Source organism: Pelophylax lessonae, assembly GCF_965119305.1.
Source record: "Pelophylax lessonae genome assembly, chromosome: 4".
NCBI lineage: Eukaryota > Metazoa > Chordata > Amphibia > Anura > Ranidae > Pelophylax > Pelophylax lessonae.
This window is the reverse complement of record NC_138771.1, coordinates 250,385,768-250,412,518: the sequence shown is the minus strand read 5'-3', so window position 1 is coordinate 250,412,518 and position 26,751 is coordinate 250,385,768. Positions and strand designations below refer to the sequence as shown.

The 26,751-nt window shown below is 47.9% G+C and overlaps 1 protein-coding gene across 1 annotated transcript in view; it reads right to left on the bottom strand.

Moving 5' to 3' along the window:
• Window positions 1-26,751, bottom strand: part of PPP1R12A (protein phosphatase 1 regulatory subunit 12A) — a 297,833-nt gene that overhangs the window by 36,205 nt on the left and 234,877 nt on the right. Inside the window, exons 21-22 of the mRNA XM_082254983.1 lie at window positions 14,401-14,417; window positions 6,786-6,915 (exon numbers count right to left, since the gene is read on the bottom strand). Of these exons, the coding sequence (XP_082111109.1) occupies window positions 6,786-6,915; window positions 14,401-14,417 (147 nt within the window). The remainder of the gene's footprint in view (window positions 1-6,785; window positions 6,916-14,400; window positions 14,418-26,751) is intronic.

The following is a 26,751-nucleotide window of genomic DNA, read 5'->3' as shown; positions in this document are numbered from 1 at the left end:
CGCCAGGGAGTACAGAGCGCAGGCCACAGCCCGCGCCTATTCCTCAAGTACCTAAAGGACGGGGATTCCTCCACTGGAACAACGGTAGTCCCATTCAGCTAGAGACCGTACGTCCACCAAAGGCGGAACAGTTGCCCCAAAAGGGCAAGGTCTAATGGCCGCTCAGACACCCCATGGGTACGTCTCAGGACGGTCCCCTCCTACATGAGCAGTCAGCAAAAAGAGCAGCTCCAGAGGGCATGTGAGTGCCAGATGCCACCTGCACCCTAGGCGCAGCCGCTGCGACACCCAAATTGCAGGGTGTCACAAACCGAAACAGCCAGTGCATCCACCAGTGCCTGTCGCGGCAGGGGAGGTAGAAATATCATCATCATCTGAGGAGACAGGGTACGAGGTAACAGACCCGCCAGAGAGGCCCCACGTCTGCGGTGGCTGAGCCAGACTCTGACTCCGAGACATCAGATGAGGCAGGGGTAGGCGGAGAAATGTCTCAGCGCACCTACCACCCTCGACCGGGCCCAAATGCTTCCCGAAGTGCCGAAAAGGCATCGACAGACAGCGGAGATCCGGAAGGCCCTGCGGCCTCCGTGAGGGGGTCAGGTGGGAACAAATGGCCTGCAGGGTCCATACTGAACCTGAGGAACCGAACCCCCCAGCAACTTTAGGTCAGGCACGCGCAAACAGACCCCCACAGAGAGGTAGAGACCACCCTCATGACACACTGTCCTCCAGGCATTCCCACCAGCCTTCACAGCAAAAAAAATCTACTGCAAAATGGCCGAAAATGGGTGTACCAAGATGGCCACCCCATAGAAGCAGGCAGAGGCTACAACAAAATGGTGGCCTCGCACGGGAATCGGGACCCACAGGGGGACCCCCCAAACGCCCATCCACAGCAGAAAACCACACCAAGGCCCGCCCTCCCCCCCCGCAGGATCGGTCGAGCGTCACGAACGGAGCACTCCCCCGGCCCCCAATGCGGACTGCACACTAGGCCTCAGCCTCAGGCAAAACAGTCCCCCAAGTGGGGGGTGGAGAGGAGGGGGTCACAACAGGACAGAGGGAATCCTGGAGTGAGAGGGTCTGACCATAACAGAGAGGGCCCACATCCACCCCAAAATCCGCCAGGGAAAGGGGGGGGAGAACGTTTACTCACCATACCGGGAACACAGACGGGCGCCATCTCATGACAGGACCCCGCGCCACCGGAGTAGGGGGGCTGTTGGCCAAATAGGAACGCTGCGACATCAGCCTAGACCCTGTCGTGTGCGTCCTGGCGAGACGTTTAACTTGCGGGGCCAGTCCCCGCCAAGCGGGACTATGTCGCAGCCGACCCAGCGTGGAGCTAAGGTCTGCACGCGCTTGATGGCCAGACTGGGGTGACCACTGGATATGAGGGTCCAGGCTGTCACCCAGCCCAGCATAATTGCTAGAAGATCTCACAGGAAAAACGATCCGGAGAAAAAAATGACTAGCTAGAAAAAATCTACATAAAAAAATTAACTTTTATGCCAGGACCAAAGATCCCAGCAAGGAACTAGGACCTCACTCCTGACTAGGCAGATTAAAACTGGCATCCTATGCAGGAAGAGAGCGGGTGTACCCTCCGGGACTGCCCATAGGTGTAGCCAGAACTTTTTTCTGCCTAGTGTCCTCCTCCTGGGGCAGTATTCTCCTACTAATATGAATCAGAGAACTGGCTCCATCAATGAACGATCAAGAAAAAATGGATTTTTGTAAAATCTTACCGTAAAATCCTTTTCTCTTAGCTCATCGACAGACGTAGTCCTCGGTGATACACCACCTTCGGGTTATGTTACCTCCGCAGGAGCAGGACTAGACAGGAAATTAAAAAGCTCTGGCCACACCCTAGGGGCAGTCCCAGAGGGTATATCCTCTCTCTCTCTGCCTCAGCAAATCAGTTATGTGAAAAAGCAGTGCTTAGAGAATTTAACCCAACCCAACTCCAAAACAGAGGGGCGGGGACTACGTCTGTCGATGAGCTAAGAGAAAAGGATTTTACGGTAAGATTTTACAAAAATCCATTTTTCTCTAGCGCTCATCGACAGACGTAGTCCTCGGTGATACACCACCTTCGGGACGTCCCAGAGCAGTATCACAACTGAGGGGTGGGAAAATGGAAATCAAATCCCAATCTAGAAGGCCCAACCGGTGCCAACTAGAAGTTTACAATGCTCATCCTTAATGATGAGACTCAACAAAAAAATTTTCAAACAGAAAAAAACCCTCGAGGTAGACCACCGGTCTCCTCAAATTGCGGCCTGCAAAACCTTGCGGCCAAATGAGGCATCCGCCGATGCCGTCACATCAATTTTATAGAATTTTGTAAAGGTATGTACCGACGACCAGGTGGCCGCCTTACATACCTGGACCACTGACGCCTGATGGCGAAAGGCCCAGGAAGTACTGAGCGCTCGAGTGGAGTGCGCCCTAACAGGGAACGGAGGACTCTGACCCTTAATAGAATAAGCCTGTACCACCGTCTGTCTAATCCATTTGGCAATGGTTGCGGCAGATGCAGGCAAACCCTTTCTGGGGCCATCCGTGATCACAAAAAGTGAATCCGTCTTACGGAATGATTCCGTAGCTTTCAGGTATACCCTGATTGCCCGAACCACATCTAAGGAATGCAACGCATGTTCCCGATGATGCTTGGGCTGAGGACACAAGGAAGGTAGTACAATATCTTCATTCAGATGAAAATCTGAAACCACCTTAGGAAGAAAAGATGGCTTAGGATGAAGTACTACCTTATCCCTATGAATCACTAGGTATGGTGACTGGCATGATAATGCAGCCAGTTCTGACACCCTGCGAGCAGAAGTAATAGCCACCAAGAAGGCCACCTTCTGGGATAAAGTAAGCAAGGGAATCTCCCTGATGTTTTCAAAAGGAGGTTTCTGTAGAACCGACAAAACCAAATTAAGATCCCAGGGCGGTAAGGGCGCGCGGACTGGAGGAGCCAGGTGCCGCACCCCCTGGATGAAATTCCGCACCAAGGATTTGGTAGCTAACGGCTTCTGAAAGAAGATTGCTAATGCTGAAACTTGACCCTTGATGGTGCTCAAGGCTAGCTTCTGCTCAACCCCTTGTTGCAAAAAGGCCAATATTCGAGACACCGAATAGGTACGTGGAGGAAATCCTAAAGATTCGCACCACGCAATATAAGTCTTCCATGTGTGATAATAGACTTTGCTGGAAGTCGCTTTCCTTGCTTTAATAAGGGTAGGAATGACAGAAGTAGACAAACCTTCAAGTACTTGGGTCTCAATGGCCAGGCCATTAAAACCAGCGACTGTAAAGCACAAAGGTAACTTGGTCCTAGAGACCACAGACACTCCCTGCGACGAAGTTCCCACGGAACGTCTGCGACTAGCATGTCCAAGTCGGCCAGGCCGGCTTGAGGAGGCCAGCCTAGAATTTCTAGGACCACTGGCGCTGATTGGATCTGAACCAGGCGTCCCTAGAGCTATCTGGCCCCGACCATCCGAGAAAGTCTGGTCGTTTTCTGTTCCCACACATTTATCAGATACCTGATAGTTATCAGGAAAGGTGATCTTTTCTGGTTGAACCTCAGGGACCGAAGTCACCCGACTAGAGGCTACTTGGCCTATCTGGTCAACCAGATCCGATTCCTGTGAGGTATCGGGACTAATCTTAGGAAAAGGTAAAGGAAAAGATCTATTCAGGGAACGGTAACTACCGCTTCCTGTGGTACTTAAATGTTGGAAGGGAAGAATCGCACCGGTAGTAGTGGTTGATGCTCGATCTGATGTCCTGAATACCGGTGAAAACGTCCCCCCACCCTGAAACCGGGTGGGGGCGCACCTTCAGGCTGTGTACTCCTTTGCTTCGGGTTTGGCTGGGTTGGTCCTCTGCTTGTCCGACCAGCCCTTCTTGAACCCTCCTGGAGGAGTCTTGCCTTTCCCGCTAGTACCAGCCAGGCGCCCTTTATGGGCGGTAAAGAAAGGTCCTCGCTTGTTGCGAGGTCCCTTAGCTTTTGCAGCCTGTGGCAAGAAAGTGCTCTTGCCCCCAGTGGCATCCTTAATGATTTCATCTAGGTTGGCCCCAAATAGACGATTCCCCTGAAAAGGGAGATTGGTCAAGGTCTTCTTGGAATCTAGGTCAGCTGACCAGCATTTTAACCACAGCACACGTCTGAGGATTACTGCTAACTTAGATGCATGCCCTAATAAGGGAGTTGTGTCCAAGGCTGCGTCACAGATAAACCGTAGCCCTTGTATGATCTGTTCCATCAAATCAGATGTCTCCTGGGGAATATCTTTTCCCCTAAGATCTTGGCGTACCATTTCCGCCCATTCCGTAAGTGTCTGGGAAACTAGACCAATAACAATTACTGGTCTAAATGCTGACCCTATCAGAGAAAAGATAGTGCGGGACTCTGCTTCTATCTTTCGATCCACCGGATCCTTAAAGGACGAAGTGTCCTCCACTGGAATAACCGTGGCTTTATTCAGCCTGGAAATAGGCGGATCCACGACTGGTGGTACCGTCCATTTCTTAATGATGGATTCCTCAAACGGATAGCGTCTAGCAATACGCTTGGAAATAGTAAAGGTACGTTTAGAATGCTCCCATTCTTCTTTAATCTGATTACCAAAACATTTAGGTACCGGAAAAGCCTTCGCCATCTTGATGGGCTTATTAGTACCGAAAGGCCTCTCTGTTTCAGTTGCCTCTGCCGGTAAAGCCTCAAGTTTTAAGGTTTCTTGCACTGCCACAACTAGTGCGTCCACCAATGCTTCTTCCTGAATTATAGCAGGAGAAGAAGCGTCCTCCTCACTGTCTGAGGGGGCTTTACCTGGGATAACAGCCCTTGCAGAGGAACCTGCAACTGCCGTGACCATCTCTGAATCTGAGTCAGAGGTGTCAGATGGTATAGGGGTAGGCGGGGGGGTCGCTTCCTTGACCCCCGTCCCTGACAGGCCGCCTCCACCCGAGCCACCATAGACTCCAAAATTGCTGTAAATGATTCTATACTCTGTGCACCGGCGGGTCCCGAGGCCCCCTCGAGGGAAACAGGTGGGGGAATATGTGTGGCAGGGTCCATGATAACTCCAGTTACTTCCTGGATAATATAAATCAAAAGAAAAAAACTTTTTTTTTTTTTTTTTTCTGACCCCCAGCGCCACAAAAAGCCCCTTAGTGTTACCTGCTAGGGATCCCTATCGATCGAGAGAGAGATAGACCCCCAGGCTCACCACTTGATGCTCAGAGTTAAACTGCAACAGCTTACAGCGCTGTCCTGACAAACAGGAAGTCTTTTGGCTGGCTGCCCAGGAAGAAGGGAGGCGGCTCCGCCCCTCTGCACGCCTTCCGGCGCCTCCCCCAAGCTCCACGAGGTGTAGGATCACCTCAAACATGGCCGCCCCCATGCTGGAGACACGAGGCTACGCCAAAATGGCGGCTCGTGCGATCCAGCAAAAAAAAATGGCGGCGGCCTGTGCTGACTAGCGGTGTGCTGCAGGGCACACAACACTCTCTCTGCATGGGGATATGGCGTGGTTGGCGGTACCGGCCCTGGCGGACCGCATGGCCGTTCGGGAGGCCTGCTAATAGCTGGAGATCTGATTTGGAAGGCAGTCTACATGTCCGTGGCTTCTGACTGGTAGGTAGCTTATACTTAACCCATAAGATTCCCAGAATGCCACAGATTACATCTTTAAAACATGTATACAATAGATTGTTAGCTCCCAAACCAAGCCTCCTGGCTTTTTGCACACATAAAATCACACTCAAAGTAGGAGGATTTGTGACATGTTATAGGATAGAAAGGACTCTTTCTTACCATACAGAGAGGGGCCCGCGTTCACCACAAACCCCGTCAGGGAAAAAGGGGGAACATACTACTCACCATACCGGAACCAGGCGGGCACCAACTCCTGACAGTACCCCTCTCCACCGGGGCGGGAGGGCTGTCGACCGATACGAACGCCGTGACTCATGGTCTTTGGCGTTTCAGCGAGACGTTTAACTCGCGGGTTCAGTCCTTTTAATGGGACTTTGTCGCGGCCGACTCAGCGTGGAGCTATGGCCTGCACGCGCTCGTAGGCTGAACTGGGGTGACCACCGGATCTCAACATCCAGACCGTCGCCCAGTTCAGCTTTCTTGCTTGAAGATCTCACAGGAACACTGGAGAAAAAAAAAAAAAGCTGTCTAAAAATCCTTTTAGAAAAAAATTCTTGCCAGGACCTAAGATCCCAGCAAGGTATCTAGGTCCTTACTCCTAACTAGACAGAAAATAACTGATTTGCTGAGGCAGAGAGAGAGAGGATATACCCTCTGGGACTGCCCCTAGGGTGTGGCCAGAGCTTTTTAATTTCCTGTCTAGTCCTGCTCCTGCGGAGGTAACATAACCCTAAGGTGGTGTATCACCGAGGACTACGTCTGTCGATGAGCGCTAGAGAAAGGTTTTTTTTTTTTAGATCTATACAAAAATGTTTGCCTTTCATTTTGGTTTTAAACTGAATGGGTAGTTTTACAAGGTGATCTTTTACAATCACTTGAAGGCATAGGAATGATTAGAACATGTCTCCCATTACAGATTTGAAATCCGTAAATTGTGCCTGCATAGACATAGAACAAGTTCAGGAAAGATGTGCCTATAGTTGCGTGACATCAGCCTACAATGAGAAAAATCCTTAAAGACTACAGACTATGAAACTGAACAGAAATAGTTTTGAAGTGTGGAAATCAATTGCAAAAGACTTGTTTTTTTTTTGTTGCAGAATGGAGTCATTACCTTTTTAAAATCAGTAGGGTCATCCTTTTCTAGTCTGCTGTGACTAAGTCTTCCTCTTTCTAAATAACTAGAAGATCCAATATTTAATTCATATCGATCACTGGCTAGAACACCTGAAGTTCCTGGATACCTGCAAATCAATTATTACCAGTTTAAACATGCAATAAATATTGACAGGGGGGAAAAATTAAATCTCAAAACTCCTTAGACAAGATACTGGAAGCCAAGGAACATAGGGATTTTAAAGTGGATGTAAACCCCATTCATGAAATTTGACCTGGGCACATATCTGTAGTGTTTACCTATCTCTCTCTAAAGCCCCAAGTCCTGTGTTTTTCTGCTGTTCGGTTCCTCTTATCAGCATAACTTTTTTTTTTTTTTCAAATATAATTTTTATTAAGTTTCCGGGTGAGTCCAATAAACAAAACATACCATGTTCAAATATATTTCTACCTCAATCTGTTCGTACCACAGTTAAATTCCAATGGGCTCTTCTCACCCTAACTTCCCTATTTTTTTTTTTGGGGTTGATTTGTTTTTTATAGAAATCAGCATAACTTCTGACAAGTTCTCCGACACAGGAGGCTGGAAACTTGAGTCAGGATGGGTGCATAGAGATAGATTAGCAGAGAGTTGGTGTTTTCACAGCACAGCTCTGCAGGTTTCTTCCTTCCTCTGCCTATGTGGAAAGGGGGTGAGCGCCTTCCCTTTAATCAGCTGTCTCACAGTGTATGCCAAGACTCCACACCCAGTACTGGAACAGAGGAAGAAAAAAAACTGAATTTTTGTAAAGTCTTATCGTAAAATTCCTTTCTCTGAGTCCTCTGACAGTCGCCGCCCACTCATACAGTCTTCACCAATGGGTAATGACCCCTTATTCCTAGGAGCAAGCTAGGCATAAGACTTGTTAAAAACAAAGTAATTTACATAGACACACCTATGGGGGCTGTCCCACTGGTCCAATACCCCCCTGCTATCAGCCATCCCAACTCAGCTGGGTAGCAAGCAGTTAAAGTCCAAAGAACCCCAAATAGAGGGGCGGGGGCGGCGACTGTCAGAGGACTCAGAGAAAGGAATTTTACGGTAAGATTTTACAAAAATTCAGTTTTCTTTTACGTCCTCTGACAGTCGCCGCCCACTCATACAGTCTTCACCAGTGGGATGTCCCAAAGCAGTGTAGACATGAGGGGTGGGAAACGCAACCGTCAGAAAAGGCAACGCAGCACCCACAGCAGAGAAAGGAACCTTACGTGAACAGAAAGGTATCCTCCGGTAACATAAAAGCTCAACTGGAGCAATTAACCCAGGAAAGCAAATAAACAAGGGGGGAAACAACCCCAACAGTCAGGGTCCTGCAAAACTAGGGTCCCCTTAAGGTACTGCCGCACACAGAACTTTGCGGCCAAAAGAGGCATCTGCTGATGCCAGAACATCAAGTTTATAGAACTTTGAAAAGGTGTGCACAGACGACCAAGTCGCAGCCTTGCACACCTGGGCCACTGAAGCCTGATGCCAGAAGGCCCAGGACGCACTCACCGCTCTGGTAGAGTGCGCCTTAACAGGGAAGGGCAGAACCCATTCCTTAATCGAATAGGCCTGTACAATCGTCTGTCTGATCCATTTTGAAATGGTCGCCGCAGACGCAGCCATACCCTTCCGAGATCCCTCAGGAAGGACAAAAAGAGAATCCGACTTCCGAAAGGATTCAGTGGACGACAGGTAAACCCTGATCGCCCTAACATCCAAGGAAAGCAAAGCAAACTCCTTAGGATAACTCAGAGAGTTAGACGCCAAGGGGCGCTGAAAAAGAACTGCCAGTGCAGACAACTGCCCCTTAATCGTGGTCAACGCAAGGCGCTGGTTCACACCAGTTTGTAGGAAGGCCAACACCCTCGCCACCGAATAGGACCGAGGGGGGAAGTCCCTGGCTTCACACCAGGCAAAATAAGCCTTCCAGGTACGATAATATACCTTACCAGATGAGGCCTTCCTTGCTTTGAGCAAGGTAGGAATGACCTCCGAGGAGAGACCCCTGTCTCTCAGGACCTGGCTTTCAAAAGCCACGCCGTTAAAGCCAGCGACTGTAAAAGCAGGATGGAAGATCGGTCCCTGAGACAGTAGATCGTCCCGCAACGGGAGCCGCCATGGAGGCTCGACGGCTAGTTGAATGATGTCCACGTACCAAGACCGGCACGGCCAGTCTGGTGCCACCACAATCACCGACGTTGGTTTCGAGACCAACCTGCAAAGGAACCTGGACAACAACTGAATCGGAGGAAAGGCATACATCAGACGATATCGGTGCCAAGGCACCACCAGCACATCCGAGGCGTCTGCCAGAGGATCGCGCGTTCTTGCTATGAACCTTCCCACCTTGTTGTTTAGCCGGGACGCAAACAGATCCACGTCCGGGATCCCCATTTTGCACACAGCATTTGAAACACCACCTCTTGGAGGAAACCGCGCAGACGTCCCCCCACCCCTGAAACGGGTGAGGGCGCCCCTTCAGGCAGTGGTGGACTGGGCCGTCGCACCAGCCTGGGCGGCTTTTGGCTTGCCTGCCCAGGGCTTCCTCTGGCTACTCTGGCCCTTGAAGGGTTTCCCTTGCCCTGCGCCTTGAAGGCACGAAAGGGCCCCTGGTTTGGTTTAAAGGAGGGGCCCCGCTTACCGGGGAAAGACTTACCCCTAGGATTCTGGGGCAACAGAGTGCTTTTGCCGCCAGTGACACCCTTAACCAACTCATCCAGGGATTCCCCAAAAAGGTGAGACCCCGCATAGGGAATGTCGGACACTGTTTTCCGGGAAGTCTGGTCAGCAGACCAACTTTTCAGCCAAATCAGGCGACGGTTAAGCACCGCGACACTGGATAGGCGCGCAGCTAACGGGGCCTCATTTAAGGCCGCATCGCACAAGTACATGACCCCACGATAAATCTGGTCCACCATCTCCAGTGTGGTAGGGGGAGCAGAATCAGCCACAAGGGTGCGTCTAAGCACCTTGGTCCAATCCGCCACGGCTTGAGCCACCATTACAGAGGCGAAGATAGGTTTCAGCATGGAACCCACCACCATGTAAGCATGGCGGGCAAGAGATTCCAGCCTCCTATCCGTAGGATCCCTAAACACCGGAGAATCCTCGGTGGGTACCAGAGTGGCCTTGTTTAACCTGGCCACAGTGTGATCCACAGTAGGAGCCACACACCAGTGCGAATCCATAGGAGACGCAAAGGGGTAAAGAAGTTGAAACTTTTTTGGGCACCACAAAAGTGCGCTTTAAGTTACGCCGTTGTTCATTCACAGTTGCGTGAAACTCAGCGGGGCAAGGAAAAACCTGCACCGCCTTACGGGATCTGTGCGTACCAAAAGAGGACACTATCCCCAGAGGATTGGGCCCATCCTCTAAATGTAGTGTTTCCTTAATGGAAAGGATCAGCGCATCCATAGCTGTGCGGTCTGCGGCCGTCCCAGGGGGGGAATCATCCACCCCCACAACCTCCGCCTCCCCCTCAGACAGAGAAGAGCGAGACCCTTCAAGGGGCATGCTACCTACGGCAACCATGTCAGATTCAGAATCAGAAGAAAAAGAGAGCCTAGGCCTTTTTCTAGCACCCTGTGCGGACATCAGAAAATCCACTTTTGACGTCAAATTCGCAAGTGCAGCAGACAGTAGTCAGAGCAGAGGATTCAGAGGACCCTGAACCCTACACCAAGGCTGGGGGAAATTTGCAGTCCTGGGACTCTATAATAAACTTTTTTTTTTTTTTAAAGTACTGGCCCTTTAAGCGCACCGCGATCCCCCGCAGTACACCGCTATGAGGGACTATGCAAAACGACCCCCCAAGCAGGAATAAGCTGACAGTCAGAGGTATTCCCACAAAAAAGACAGCCAGACAGACCCCACACGCCTGCCGATCTCCTCTATGCAGAAAGAGGAAGTGATGTCACCGCAATAGGCTGAACTAGGATTTTAGACCAAGGAAAAATGGTTGCCCATAGAAAGTAATGGGAAGCTTTGGTAAAATGGCCGCCGACATGTGCTCAGCAAAAAACACTTTGCCACACACAAGATGGCGCCGCAAAGCGCCAAAACACTACATACACTGCTGTATAACCGCCCACAGTGAAGCCAGCATGCTGCCCCCACCTAAAATGGCGAACCGGCGGTTTTTAACCCCGCAGCGGTCGCTGCAGGTGTCTGCACCTCCAAAAGCACCATAAAGTGACATAGGAGAGGGACCCCCACAAACCCACATAGCGTACCAGCTGTGAGAGAGCCCCCGCAGGGACTGAGATCAGGGAGCCCAAAAACGCACAGACATGAGGGGATAACACAGACACACAGGACTGCCAGCCCCAGACAGAGGCCCCACATAGAGTGTACTTACCGTACCCGATGGCGTGGGGTGCCTCTCATCGATGGGAAACCTCCCACCCTCAGATGGCGGGGGTGCCGTCAGCCAAAGACGCAGGATGCTAGCAGTGCACGGAGAACCATGGGGAGACGTCCAGGCGAGGTAGCCACCTCGCAGGCTGCATCCCTGAGGACAGGGATGGGTCACTTGCGAAGCCAGGGCGAACACATAGCCCGCTAAACGCTCGATGGCGGGCTGGGATTCCATAAGGCCCACTGTCCTGGAACACCAGGACGACCAGTGCGACTCCCAGCTCCACAACGCCGTCATCATCTCAAGAAGTGACTAACTAAATGCTGAGAAATAAACAGCTAGCAGTGCAAATAAAAAAAACTAATTTTTCAGAAATAAAATCATAAAAACAGAAGAAAAGGCTGAGACTGTAGCCCCAGCACAGGGAGAGTCTATCTCACTCCTTACTAGGCAGAAGACAAACTGAGTTGGGATGGCTGATTGCAGGGGGGTATTGGACCAGTGGGACAGCCCCCATAGGTGTGTCTATGTAAATTACTTTGTTTCTAACAAGTCTTATGCCTAGCTTGCTCCTATGGATAAGAGGTTAATACCCATTGGTGAAGACTGTATGAGTGGGCGGTGACTGTCAAGAGGACGTAAGAGAAATTCTAGCACAATGTTCACTTTCTAAACAGTGTAGAAAGCTGAAGACTGCAGATACAAAAACAAAACGTATGTAGGGAGGATTTGTATCATCTTAGGCCATTCACTTCACTGGGTTATGTGTGAGAGTTTACATCCACTTTAGGACAAAAGAGGCTATCTGTAATAAGCACCTATAGTTATAACTGATGTGTATGCATTTCCTGCACCAGACAAAACTTTTGCAGCATATGCATTTAGCAAAAACCCAAGCATATGCTTTACATAATTGTTTTCAAATTGGATTATGATTCTACAAAAACTTATATCATTCTTGTCTCATAAGTTTCTAATACACAAAGATATTAGAAATGGTCAGTATTATTATGTAACCACAAAATTAGAGAGCATGTAATCACTGCACCTAGTCATACATTGTAAAATCTCCTTTAGATTAAGGCCTAATGCACACAGGGCGTTTTTGCAGCTGCTTTTAGAAGCATCAGACTTTTCTTTTTTTGCAGCTTAAAAACGCCCCTCCAGGTTATCTGTTGGCCTCATGCACACAGACGTTTCGAAGCTGTAAGTGACATAGGCGCTTTCAAGCTGCAAAAAAAAAACCCTGGGCCAGTGCGTTTTGAGGGCCAGCGTTACAGCTGTCAACGTCTGACGCAGCAAAAGGCTGCTTAACGTTGCTTATACAGCGTTAAGCCACGTCATTTTTTTTTTTTAATGTAAAAATCAATGGTTTCCTATGGGAGCACATTGATTTGAATGGAATTCGCATCCAAGTCGGATCAGGATGATCCGATTTGTGGTGCGACTTGCGCTCTGAGGAGGGGGGAACTCCACGCCAAAATAGAAAAAATAAAACGGCGTGGGCCCTTCGGGTCTAGTATGGATTTTGAGGGGAACCCCACGCAAAAAAAATAAAAGACCCTTATACGAGGGTGCAGCCCGGCAGGTCAGGAAAGGGGAGGGGACAAGCGAGCGGCCACACCCCCCCCTCCTGGACCATACCAGGCCACACGCCCTCAACATGGGGGGGTGCTTTGGAGCAGGGGGGCTCTGCACCCCCTGCCCCAAAGCACCTTGTCCTCCTGTTGAGGACAAGGGTCTCTTCCAGACAACCCTGGGCGGTGGTTGTGAGAGTCTGGACAGGGGGGTTATCAGAATCTGGGCGCCCCCTGTAACAAGGGGGCCCCTTAAATCCCGGAGCCCCTTATGTGAATGAATATGGGGTACATTGTACCCTTACCCATTCACCCCAAAAAAGGCAGTGTAGTGTAAATAATGACGAGACAATTTTGAGAAGTCCTTTATTTAAAATCTTCCTCCAACCTTCTCCCTTTGGTCCTTCTCCAAGGATATCTCTCGTGATTATGCCAGCTCCACTCTTTGCAGCTTCTTAAATAGTCATGGGGCGTGGCCACCAGGTGACATCACCTGGAGACCCCGCCCAGTGTCGCCACGCATCGTCAGGTGACGGCACAAGGGGGTGGGGTCTCCGAGTGATGTCACCGGGTGGCCACGCCCCATGGCTATATAAGAAGCTGCAAAGAGCGGAGTCGGCATAATCATAGGAGACACTGGAGGACCGGAGGGAGAAAATCTGAGAAAGAAGACCGGAGGAAGATTTTTAATAAAGGACTTCTCAAAATTGTACCCCATTACTCATTCACATGGGGGGTCCGGGATCTGGGGGGCCCCCTCGCTACAGGGGGCGTCCAGATTCTGATAAGCCACCAGCCTGCAGACCCCCACAACCACTGCCCAGGGTTGTTGGGAAGAGGCCCTTGTCCTCAACAAGGGGGACAAGGTGCTGTGGGGTGGGTGCACAGCCCCCCCCCCCCCCCGCTCCAAAGCACTCACCCCCCCATGTTGAAGGCGTGTGGCCTGGTATGGTCCAGGAGGGGGTGGGGTGGGCCGCTCGCCTGTCCCCTCCCCTTTCCTGACCTGCCGGGATGCATGCTCGGATAAGGGTTTGGTATGGATCTTGGGGGAGACCCCCACACCTTTTTTTTGCGTGGGGTTCCCCTCAAAGTCCATACCAGACACGAAGGGGTCTCAAAGACGGCTTTATAGGTAACACTTGATTTTGAAAAGAGGCAGAGAAACGCTGCTAAAAGCCAATGGAAAAAAGGCAGAAAAGAGGCAGAGAAACGCTGCTAAAAGCCAATGGAAAAAAGCTACTAAAAGCGTGTTTTTACAGCTGCTTTTTCCTGGCGTTGGTAGTGACTCTGCAGTTCGTTCTTGCTAACGCCCTGTGTGCATGAGGCCTTACCTTCAACTACGTAGTGCAAGGACTAGGACCTGCCTGACTGGATAGTAGTTATAAATGGTGTTTAGGTTTGACGACATATGAGGTTTTTGGGAAATTATACAAGTGAATTGCATAATGTATAGCAAGCTGAAAATATTTTTTAACCCTGCTTTTCAACACGCTAAACAATGTACCATGAGCAAACCAATGCACAATAAAAAGCGGGGAGCTGGTAAAGAGCGTGTAGAAAATGCATAAAGTCTATATGCCCCCTTCATTAAAATGTAGAATACAGTACTGTAGAAAGGCTCATAATGTGCTACACAAGGGAAAAAAATACATACCTTGAAAGGCTGTCCATCTACATATGAAGGAAAAAGAAAAGGGAAAGAAAATCACACAATTGAACAGAATATTAGAATGCAAGGCAAATGTACAGTTATTAAATTTGAGCTAGGGTACGACAATTGAAGTGTCATTTAACCCTAAATAGGTTTTGGGTGTATTACTTTTAATGTACAGTGGATATAAAAAGTCTACACAACCCTGTTAAAATGTCAGGTTTCTGTGATGTAAAAAAGTGAGACAAATCATTTCAGAAAAAAAAAAGGGGGGGGGGGGAGGAGTAAAAACCAAAGTAACATGGTTGCATAAGTGTGCACACCCTTAACCTAATACCTTTGTTGAAGCACCTTTTACAGCACTCAGACTTATATCCAAAAAGACTATCAGCAGGGCAAATCTTAACTTTGCAATATTTGCCCACTCCTCTTTGCAAAAACTCTAAATTTGTCAGATTGCGAGGGCATCTCCTGTGCACAGCCCTCTTCAGATCTTCCCACATATTTCTAAATCAGATTCAGGTCTGGGCTCTGGCTGGGCCATTCCAAAACTTTAATCTTCTTCTGGTGAAGCCATTCCTTTGTTGATTTGGATGTATGCTTTGAGTCGTTGTCATGCTAAAAGATGACATTCCTCCTTCATGTTCAGCTTTCTAGCAGAAGCCTGAAGGTTTTGTGTCAATAATGACTGGTATTTGGAACTGTTCATAATTCCCTCTACATTGACTAAGGCCCCTGTTCCATCTGAAGAAAAACAGCCCCAAAGCATGATGCTGCAAGCACCATGCTTCACTGTGGGTATGGTGTTCTTTTGGCGATGTGCAGTGTTTTTGCGCCAAACATCTTCTGGAATTACGGCCAAAAAGTTCAACCTTGGTTTCATTAGACCATACCGCGTTTTCCCACATGCTTATGTGTTTTTAAAAAATTTACCAGGGCTTGGATGTTTTTCTTTGTAAGAAAAGGCTCCCGCCCTGCCACTCTACCCCATATACCAGACATATGAAGAATACGGGAGATTGTTGTCACATGTACCACACAGCCAGTACTTGCCAGGTATTCCTGCTGCTTTTAATGTTGCTGTAGGCCTCTTGGCAGCCTCCCTGACCAGTTTTTTTGTCTTTTCATCAATTTTGGAGGGACGTCCAGTTCTTGGTAAGGTCACTGATGTGCCATATTTTCTCCACTTGAGGACTGTCTTCACTGAGTTCCATGGTATATCTAATGAATTGGAAATTAATTTGTACCCTTCCCCTGACTGACACCTTTTAACAATGAGATCCCTCTGATGCTTTGGAAGCTCTCTGCGGACCATGGCTTTTGCTGTAGGATGAGACTATGAAAATGTCAGGAAAGACCTAGAACAGATGAACTTTATTTGGGGTTAATCATAGGCACTTTAAATGATGGCAGGTGTGTACTAACTCCTATTTAACATGAGTCTGAATGTGATTTCTAAATTCTGAACACAGCTACATCCCCCTTATAAGGAGGGTATTGCACACTTATGCAACCAGATTTTAGTTTAATCGCAATAAGACGCACAGGACCCTTTTCTTTGGTCCGCAGCAGAATCAGATTGCATGGTAGTTGACACTAGTGCGATCCAATTCTATGCGAACTTACAGATCGCACTGCCATATGCGATCTTATCTGGGGGTGTCGTTAACTTTTAATTGACACCCCCAGCGTATCACATATGGCAGTGTGAACTGCCAGGGGTGCGGATGCGATGCAGGAACACTATGTATATTCGCAGCGTTCCTGCATCGCACAAATGTGAACCGGCACTTATTGTGGCCAGCCTAAGGCATACCTGTGCAATAATCATGCAGTCTAATCAGCATCTTGATATGCCACACCTGTGAGGTGGATGGATTATCTCAGCAAAGGAGAAATGCTCACTAACACAGATTTAGACAGATTTGTGATTAATATTTAAGAGAAATAGGCCTTTTGTGTACGAAGAAAAGTCTTCGATCTTTGAGTTCAGCTCATGAAAAATAAGAACAACAATGCTGCGTTAATTTTAGAGTCACTTTTTTTCTTTTCTTCAATATGTTTATTGGTATTTATGATAATCTCACTTTTTTCATCACAGAAACCTAACATTTTTAAAAGGGGTGTGTAGACTTTTTATTTCCACTGTATTCTAAAGTGGAGTGCAAAATCTTTCCAGCATGTAACTTTTCTTTGTAAGTAAATACCTGGTTCTGGTTGTATCCATGAACTTCCTTGTTAGTGGCAGCCATAAAACAGTCAATCAAGTAGCTGCAATGTTACTATTCTCATTGTGCATGCTCTAACAGAGTTCCCCTGGAACCAACCCAAAGTTACTTTCTTCATTGGCTTGTGGGGTGGCTTCAGAGGGTTGAATGACACACCACCTTCTTCCTCTCCCCCTCCTCAGCCCACCACTCAGTACTTTCAACCACGCCAGACTCTTTGTCTCTCCATAGATGCCAACTGTATGTTATTGGCTGAGCAGCAGCCAAACGCAAAGGGACAGGCATCATAGCAATGGCAGTTATGGGGGGAAAGACAGGCAGAGTTAATTTTGACAGCAAATTTCAATTTAGTTTTAGTCTTCGTCTTTTGACTAAAATGCCATTTTAGTTTTAGTCCCATTAAAGTCATCTGCTATTGTTTAAGTTTTAGTTGTATTTAGTCATCTAAATCTGCAGTACATTTTAGTCAACTAAAATGCCCTACATTTTAGTCAACTAAAATGCCCTACATTTTAGTCAACTAAAATGCCCTACATTTTAGTCAACTAAAATGCCCTACATTTTAGTCAACTAAAATGCCCTACATTTTAGTCAACTAAAATGCCCTACATTTTAGTCAACTAAAATGCCCTACGTTTTAGTCAACTAAAATGCCCTACATTTTAGTCAACTAAAATGCTCTACATTTTAGTCAACTAAAATCTAGTGGATTTAAATTGTCATGCATTATTTAAGCATTTCTCTAGAATTTCCAAACTTATTACATACAACTGGAGTAAAAAATTCTATGAGGTTATTTTTTGTGTTAAGGTTTAAACAAACTCACAGATACAGATTTAGCCTCTCTGGATGGTGTGAGGAGACCTGTAATGTACAGTACTCTGGACAGTGGTCTGTCTAAAGAGGCCTGTAATGCACACAGTGCTCTTGACAGTGGTATGAAAGGAAATGTGATATTACCTCCTCAGTCTGTTTAACCACTTGCCGACTGCCTAACGCCGATCTACGTCGGCAGTCAGCCCCTCACAGGCAAAGTGACGTAGGGCTACGTCACTAGCTTGTGAGGGTCTAGGGAGCGAGCGCGCGCCCCCGGAGGCGTGGTCACGGACCCCCCCGCGCGTGTGACCAGCGGACCCGATGTCCGCCGGTCACTCGGCGATCGGCGGGGGAGAGGGAGAATGTCAGGCAGCTTGTGTAAACAAGCTGCCTGTCATTCTCCTCGCTGTAAAGACACTGATAAAACGGATCTAGTATGTAGATCCGTTGATCAGTGTCCTTACAGCTCAAGCCACAGCCAATCACAGTAGAAAGCACGCCCCTAGAGATACACACAGCCCCTCCCTTCCAAATAAAGTTAACCCCTTCACAACCAGTGTATTTTTACAGTAACAGTGCATATGTATAGCACTGATTACTGTAGAAATGTCACTGGTAACCCCAAAAGTGTCACAAATGTCAGTCAAGGGTCCGATCTGTCCGCCCCAATGTCGCAGTACCGCAAAAAAAAAAAAAAAAAAAATCGCAGATCGCCGCCATTACGCGTTAAAAAAAAAAAAACAACAAAAATGACAAAAATCTTTCCCTTTGTTAGTAAACGCGATAACTTTTGCGCAAACCAATCAAAATACGCTTTTTGCGATTTTTTTACCAAACATATGTAGCATAAAACAAATTGGCCGAAAATTTTAAAAAATTTTGATTTTTACTTTTTTTTTGGGGGGAATTTCATATAAAAAAATGTGAAAAATATTGTTATTTTTGCAAAATTGACGCTCTTTTTTTGTTTATAGCGCGTGATCAAAAAATCGCACAGGTGATCAAATACCACCAAAAGAAAGCTCTGTTTGTGGGAAAAAAAGGACATCAAATTGGTTTAGGTACAGCGTCGCACGACCGCGCAATTGTCCGTTAAAGTCACGCAGTGCCGAATCGCAAAATACCCCCTGGTCAGGAAGGGGGTAAAATCTTCCGGGGCTTAAGTGGTTAATGCCTCTGAAAAGTGACCTGAGCATGGATCACTTGCTGTGGTTTGGCCGCAGTGGTGGTGTACCTCGCAGTTTTTCTGCAGGTTACTCCTGGTTTTAGCCACATTCATATAGACTTCTATTAGGTTGTACATTATTGCCACATTTTCTGAAAGCGCACCAAAAGTCCTGCATGCTGCATCTTTGGTGCACTTTCAGAAAACTCTACAAAAACATGCAACCTAATAGTCTATGGGACTATTCCTAGCAACTTAAACATGCAGCCAACGTCTCTAGTGCTAACTGCTAGGAATGGAGTTCCATGGAAACCGAAACCAGAAGTTCGGAGGGTAAACCTCCCTCACATTTTCATGTGCTAACGAAAATGGAATTATTTTTCTTTTTTGTTTCATCGCTGTAAAAAGGCAGCTAACGAAAATTGTGACAAAAATGTTTTCGTTGACGAAATTAACACTACTGAGCAGTTAGCTGAAGAGGGTCATAGAGATGCCCAAGGGGAATGTCAGGCTCCTAACAATGAAATGCATTCCTTCTATTTTTTGTTACACTTGACCACAGATTAAATATTCTGCATTGCTTTGCCCACTTATCTCAGTGAAATGCAGGGCAAATTCAGTAAATTACGTGCCCAGACTTTCTAACCGCAAAAAAATGGATTTTTGTAAGATCTTACCGTAAAATCCTTTTCTCTTAGCTCATTGACAGACGTAGTCCTCTGATTCTCATCAATAGGGTTATGCTGCCCTCTACAGGAGTAGGACTAGGCAGAAAGAAAACGTTCTGGCCACACCCTAGGGGCAGTCCCAGAGGGTATATCCTCTTCCTGTCTGCTACAGGAAATCAGTTATGTCACAAAGCAGTGTCAGAGAATTTGACCCAGCCCAACTCAATGATAGAGGGGCGGGTACTACGTCTGTCAATGAGCTAAGAGAAAAGGATTTTACGGTAAGATCTTACAAAAATCTAATTTTCTCTGTCGCTCATTGACAGACGTAGTCCTCTTTGATTCTCATCAATAGGGACGTCCCAAAGCAGTGCCAAAAATGAGGGGTGGGATTGACAGAAATCAAAATCCAATCTAGAAGGCCCAACCGGAGCCAACCAGAAGTATCAAGGGACTCATCGGACAAACAGATGAGACCTACCCAACAAACCCTCGATGTAGACCAACAGTCTCCTCAAACAGCGGCCTGCAGGAACCTTGCGGCCAAAAGAGGCATCTGACGATGCCCTCACATAAACCTTATACAATTTTGTAAAGGTATGAACCGACGACTAAGTAGTCGTCTTGAAAACCTGAACCACTAACGCCTGATGGCGGAAGGCCCAGGAAGCACTAAGCGCCCAAGTAGAGTGCGCCTTAACAGGGAACGGGGGATCCCGACCCTTGGATAGAATAAGCCTATACCACCATCTGTCTGATCCATCTAAAGATGGTCGCGGCAGAAACAGGCAACCCCTTCTTAGGGCCATCCGTGATCACAAACAGTGAATCAGTCTTACAAATTGAATCCGTAGTATTCAAATATATCCTGATCGCCCGAACTACATCCAAGGAATGCAACGCAAATTCTCGAGGATGATTGGGCTTAGGACATAGGAAGGACAATACAATGTCCTCATTCAAATGAAACCTTGAAACCACCTTAGGAAGGATGGATTCGGATGAAGAACAACCTTATCCCTATGAACCACCAGATATGGGGACCAACAGGATAATGCAGCCAGTTCTGACACCCTGCGTGCAGAAGTGATAGCCACCAAGAAGGCCACCTTCTGGGATAAAGTAAGCAAGGGAATATCCCTGATATTTTCAAAGAGAGGTTTCTGAAGAACCGACAGCACCAAATTAAGATCCCAGGGTGGTAACGGCGCGCGCACTGGCGGAGCCAGGTGTCGCACCCCCTGGATGAAATTACGCACCAAGGAATGAATAGCCAAAAACTTCTGAAAGAAGATAGCTAATGCTGAAAACAGACCCTTGATAACACTCAAGGCCAGCTTCTGCTCAACTCCCTGTTGCAGAAAAACCAATATTCGGGCCACCGAATAAGAACGTGGAGGGAACCCAAGGCATTCACACCACGCATTATAAGACTTCCATGTGCGATGATAAATCTTTCTGGAAGTCGCTTTCCTTGCTTTAACTAGAGTAGGAATAACTGAAGCTGACAATCCCTTGTCCTTCAGCACCTGGGTCTCAATAGCCAGGCCGTTAAAACCAGCGATCGTAAAGCAGGATGGAAGATCGGTCCCTGCAACAGCAGATCCTCCCTAAGAGGAAGTCGCCAAGGAACGTCTGCGACCAGCCTGACCAGGTCGGCGTACCAGGCCCGACTAGGCCAGTCCTGATCTACCAGGATAACTGGGATTCCCTCCACCTCTATCCTGCGAAGAAGCTTCGGCAGTAACTTGAGGAGGGAAGTAGCTGATACTGCCCCCACGGGGCGATAAACATGTCTTCGGTGTCTGCTAGAGGATCGTGGAAGCGAGCCACAAACCTCCGCACTTTCCTGTTGAGCTGAGATGCCAACAGCTCCCATTCGGGGGTGCCCCAACGGAGGCACAGTTGGTGGAATATCCCTGGATGAAGAGATCATTCCCCTTGATCCAGAATCTGACGGCTGAGATAATCTGCCTGCCAATTCACCCCCGGAATGAATACCGCAGAGAGAGCTGGAACAATCGTTCCGCCCAACAAAGAATGCTGGCCACTTCCGCCAGGACACTCCTGGTGCCCCTTTGATGATTGACATAAGCCACTGCTGTGGCATTGTCCGACTGGATCCGAACCGGGCTGCCCTGGAGCTGCTCGGTCCAGTGAATCAGACAAAGTCTGATCGCTTTTAGTTTCAATACATTTATCGGTAACCTGGACTCTTCCAGGAACCAAAGCCCCTGAGCCGAGAATTTCTCCTCGCCCGGATAGACTGGCATCCGTGGTGATAAGCGTCCACATATTGGTAGGAATGACTTCCCCTGGCTGAGCATCGGAGACCGAAGCCACCAGACCAGGGACTCCCTGGTCCGCTTGCTCAGCCGGATCAGATTGTCCAGGGAATCTGGATTCCGGTTACACTTGAGAAGAATCTCTCCTTGAAGGATTCGGGTATGGGACTGGGCAAATGGTACTGCTTCAAAGGAAGCCACCCTCAAACCCAGGACCCTCATGCAAGCCTGGATGTGTCTAAAATTAGACCCAAATATTCCAGCCTCCTGGTGGGAACCAAAGAGGACTTCTGCAGGTTCACCAGCCACCCGAACTCTTGCAAAAGAGGTCATGGTGATCTCTAAGTTTAGTAATAGAGCCGCTCGGAGCAGAAGATCGTCTAGGTGACCTAGAATCGATATGTCCCGTTGTCATAACAACGCCAAGACTGGGGCCAACACCTTTGTGAAGACCCGGAGAGTCGAGGCGAGACCAAAGAGTAACGCCACAAACTGATAATGGTACTCTTCTACGGAAAAACTCAGGAAACGCTGATGTCCTGCATTAATAAGAAAGTGAAGATAGGCATCCTAGATGTCTATGGACGCCAGAAAATCCGCCTGACGCAGGGAGGCCGCTACTGTGCGAATGGACTCCATCTTGAATTTTTGTACCCTGACAAAAAAGTTTGAATGCTCTCAAGTCCAGAATTGGACGCACCTTGTCCTCTTTTCTGGGTATTGTGAAAAGGTTCGAATAGAACCCTTGAAATGCTCTGTCCAAGGAACGTGGACCACCACTCCTTGTTGCATTAAATCCGTGACTGCCCCCCGTAAGCTTTTAAGCGATCCGGGGATAGTCGAATATTGAAAAGGAAGAATCGCACTGGGAGAGATTGACATACAATCTTGTAACCTGACCGTATGACCTCGCAAACTATTTGTCCAAGGTTCTGGAAAGCCATGGATCCGGAAACCGGCAAAGACGTCCCCTTACCCCAGCTATGGGCGGGGGCGCACCTTCAGGCTTTAGTAGTCTCATCTTCAGGTCTGGAAGAGCCGGGCTTTTGCTTGCCCGACCAACGCCCCTTAAAAAACCTCCCGAAGGAGTTTTGGAGGACTTTGCTTTTTTCGCCCGTGGGGCGAAAAAACTTTTTATGAACGGAAAAAGAAGGCGCCCGTCTCTGACGGGATCCTTTACCCTTAGTACTTTGTGGCAAGAAAGTGCTCTTTCCTCTAGTGAGATCCTTAATAATCTCATCTAAATTGGTCCCAAGATAGGCGCACACCCTGAAAAGGGAGATTTAACCAAAGCTTCCTTGGAGCCTTGGTCTGCCGACCAATATTTTAGTCACAGTGTACGCCTGAGGACCACTGCTGAAACTGATGCTCGCCCCAATAGTGGAGTGGCGTCTAGTGCAACATCGCAGACAAACTAACTCTTGTATCATCTGTTCCACCAGATCTGATACCGCCTGGGGGATATCTCTCCCACCTAAGCCACTTGGTCCATTCTAGACCAATAGCAATTACTGGTCTGAAAGCTGACCCAATTAGGGAAAAGATAGCGCGAGACACAGCTTCCACCTTACGATCATCTTTAAAGGATGGAGCATCCTCCAATAGGATAACCGTAGCTTTGTTCATTCTGGAGATTGGAAAATCCACCACAGATGGTACTATCCATCTCTTGAGGAATGATTCCTCGAACGGATAACGCCTATTAATGCGTTAAGGAAATAGTAGGGGCTCGTCTTGGATGACCCCATTCCTCCTTAGTTACATTACCGAAACACTTGGGTAAGGGAAATACTTTCGTCATTTTGGTGCGTTTATTAGTACCAAATGGGATCTCAGTATCAGCTACTTCTGATGGTGTAACCTCCGAACAGATACAATTAATGCGTTACTAACCCTCTCGGGCTATGGTAGATGCCGAAACATCTTCCTTACTGTCTAAAGAGACAGTACCCGAGTCACAAACCCCAGATGAGGTACCTGCAACTGCAGGAATAGGCTCAGACTCTGAATCTGAAGTTTCAGATGAAAAAGGGGGATAGGCGGGGGTCGCTTCCTTGCGCCCTGTCCCTGACAAGCCAATTCCACCCGGGATAGACAAAAAATTTCCAAAAACTGCTGACAATGACTCACTATTAAGTGGGGAACTGGAGAGTCCTGCAGCCACTTCGAGGGGATCAGGTGGAGATACATGTGTGGCAGGGTCCATGTTAATCCAGGACACTTTGCCAGTAAAAAAGGAAAAAATGTTTTCTTTTTTTTTTTTTTTTAAATAAAAAAATATATATTTTTTTTTTTAAATAAAAAGAATACCTTTTTTAATTCACCAGCGCAATAGCGCCCCTCAGCGTACCTGCTTTGGACCCCCACAGAGAGAGAAACCCCAAGGGCTCACCACCAGATGCAAAGAAGTTTCTTATTAAAACTGCTGTCAGCGTTGTCTTGTGCAGACTGGGAAGTCTTGCACTAGGTTTCCCGGGTGAAAGGAAGTGGCTCCGCCCCCTGTGTACGCCTTCCGGCGTTCCCAGCTGCTCCTCGAGGTTTGCTGGGCACAAACATGGCCGCCCCCATGCAGGAGACAATAGGCTACGAAAAAATGGCGGCCTGCGTGACCGGCGGGCGGCTTGTGTAGACAATGCAGACATGCGGTCTACAACAAAATGGCGGCGGACTGCCGATCTAGCGTGGCTCCTCCAGTACAGCGGCCTGCATGCTTTGAAAACAGCTGATGGCGGCCTGTCGGCCTGCGGGAGTATGGCGATCTAAGGTAGGCTATACCTCCTATGTGTTTTACTATAGCAAATCGAACTCTGCTTCCTTGCTAGAGAACCCAAGGCTTGCTAAAGTATCAGCTCCCAAACCAAGCCTGCTGGAGTGTCAGCTCCTAAACCAAGGTTGCTAGAGTGTCAGCTCCCAAACCAAGGTTTGTTTAAAGTGTTAGCTCCCAAACCAAGCCTGCTGGAGTGTCAGCTCCCAAACCAGATCACACTATCACAGGGGATATGTGAACATGTCATAGGCTACAAGGGGGAACTTTAATGTTAGAAAGGATCCGACCATACACAGAGGGGCCCGTATCCCAAAGACCCCACAGGGGGGAAGGGGGAACATTTACTCACCATACCGGCTGACGGCACCCTCTCTTCACAGTACCCTCTCCACCGGGGTGGGGGGCTGTCGACCAATACGGACGCCTTGACTCTCTGGTTCCTGGCGTCCAAGCGAGACGTTTAACTCGCAGGGTCAGTCCCCGTCCAATGGGACTATGTCGCGGCCGACCCAGCGCGGGGCTATGGTCTGCACGCGCTTGTAGGCTGAACCGGGGTGACCACTGGATCTCAACATCCAGCCCGTCACCCGGCCCCGCATACTTACTTGAATGTGTCGCGGCCGACCCAGCGCGGAGCTATGGTCTGCGCGCGCTCGTAGGCCGGCTGGGGTGACCACTGGATCTCAACATCCAGCCCGTCGCCCAGATCCGGCGTGATTGCTTGAAGATCTCACAGGAAAACTGGAGACAAAAACTACCTAAAAGGAAAAAAATTTTCTAAAAAATCTTGCCAGGACCAGAGATCCCAGCAAGGAACTTAGGTCCTTACTCCTGACTAGACAGAAAAAAACTGATTTCCTGTAGCAGACAGGAAGAGGATATACCCTCTGGGACTGCCCCTAGGGTGTGGCCAGAACGTTTTCTTTCTGCCTAGTCCTACTCCTGTAGAGGGCAGCATAACCCTATTGATGAGAATCAAAGAGGACTACGTCTGTCAATGAGCGACAGAGAAAAGTTATTTTTTTCTAAACGTGGGCTGAACACTTGCTTCCAGAGTTTACATCGCGCTCTGCCCCTTGGAGCCTGATCATGGGAGATGCATGGGGCGGAGTGTGTTGTATTGGAGGCGTGGCCTGGTTGGAGCCCAGGCTGAGGTTGCCATGTACCATCACGAGTAGGTTTGGTTCGATGTGTGGCTACAGGGACATCCATTTTCACACACATTGACATCTGGAGCAGAGATGAGCACCTTCCCCAGCCAGCACGCACAGCAGTGGACTGAGGACCAGCACCCCTTTCTAAGCCTGAGCAGCTTGCACACGATGTTTCTTTGGTTTACAAGACTTGCTATTCACAAATGAACATTTTAAAAAAAGTTTGATGTCTTTAATAAAAATCAATGGGCAGCACAAGTTCCTGCTTAGTTTAACTTACTTTATCAAAACCCAGGAGTTATACAGTAAGACACTTATAAGCATGACTAAACTTTGTTTAAATGACTGCCAAAAGTCTGTAGCGGTAAATCACTAACTGGTTAGTCAAGTTCCCAGAAAATAACTTGGCAACACAGGTAGGTCTTGAGTTTCTCTCTTGGATCAATGAGACTAACTAGTGATCTTGTCTACTTGCAGCATTCTTGTACAGATGCCAGGTTTGTATGCTCTACACACCATTAGAACTGTACTTCTAAAAGGAACCTGTAAAGTAGGAATTTGCATTCATCTTATTTACATAAGAACCTGCAGAAAGAATAAATCATACAACTATTTGAAAGATCCTGTCATGTAGGCAACCCTGCCAAAGTTTATGTCAGCTTACCTACAAACATACATTCCAGGATATAATCCTTTGATTTTTAGGTATCTAATGTTTAAATAATAAAAAAGAAAACAGAAACCGTATATTCATAGACCCTGGGGTGGGCAACTAGGCAAACATGCCAAGAATGGACCCAAAAAAACAAACAAGTTTTAAAGATCCAAGACTTGGAGTTTCGCTGCTGAAAGCTTCATCCACATAGACCTAGGCATCCAACCTAGTACAACCCAGGGAAGGTATGAACTGAAGACCAAGTTGCTGGCTTACAAAGCTGAGCAAGAGACTATTGATGTCAGCATGGCTAGGAAACTCCCACTGAGCCGATGGAGTACTGGAGGTACCTTATGCTTCAGAGTTTTAACACTTACAATGTGATGTCTTGCCCAACTAGCAATAGCTGACTTGGTAGTAGGCTGCCCCTTTCACGATTTTGTTGGCAAGACAAAAAAAAAAAAAGAGTGCAAGTGCATTTTCCACATTGAGGCTGCGGCTTTCAGGTAAACGGACAACTCACACCACAACCAGACAATTCAGTGCAATTTCTTTGGGATACATAGAAGCAGGGCACAAGGAAGGAAAATGTCTTTACCAAGGAAGGCGATATTAC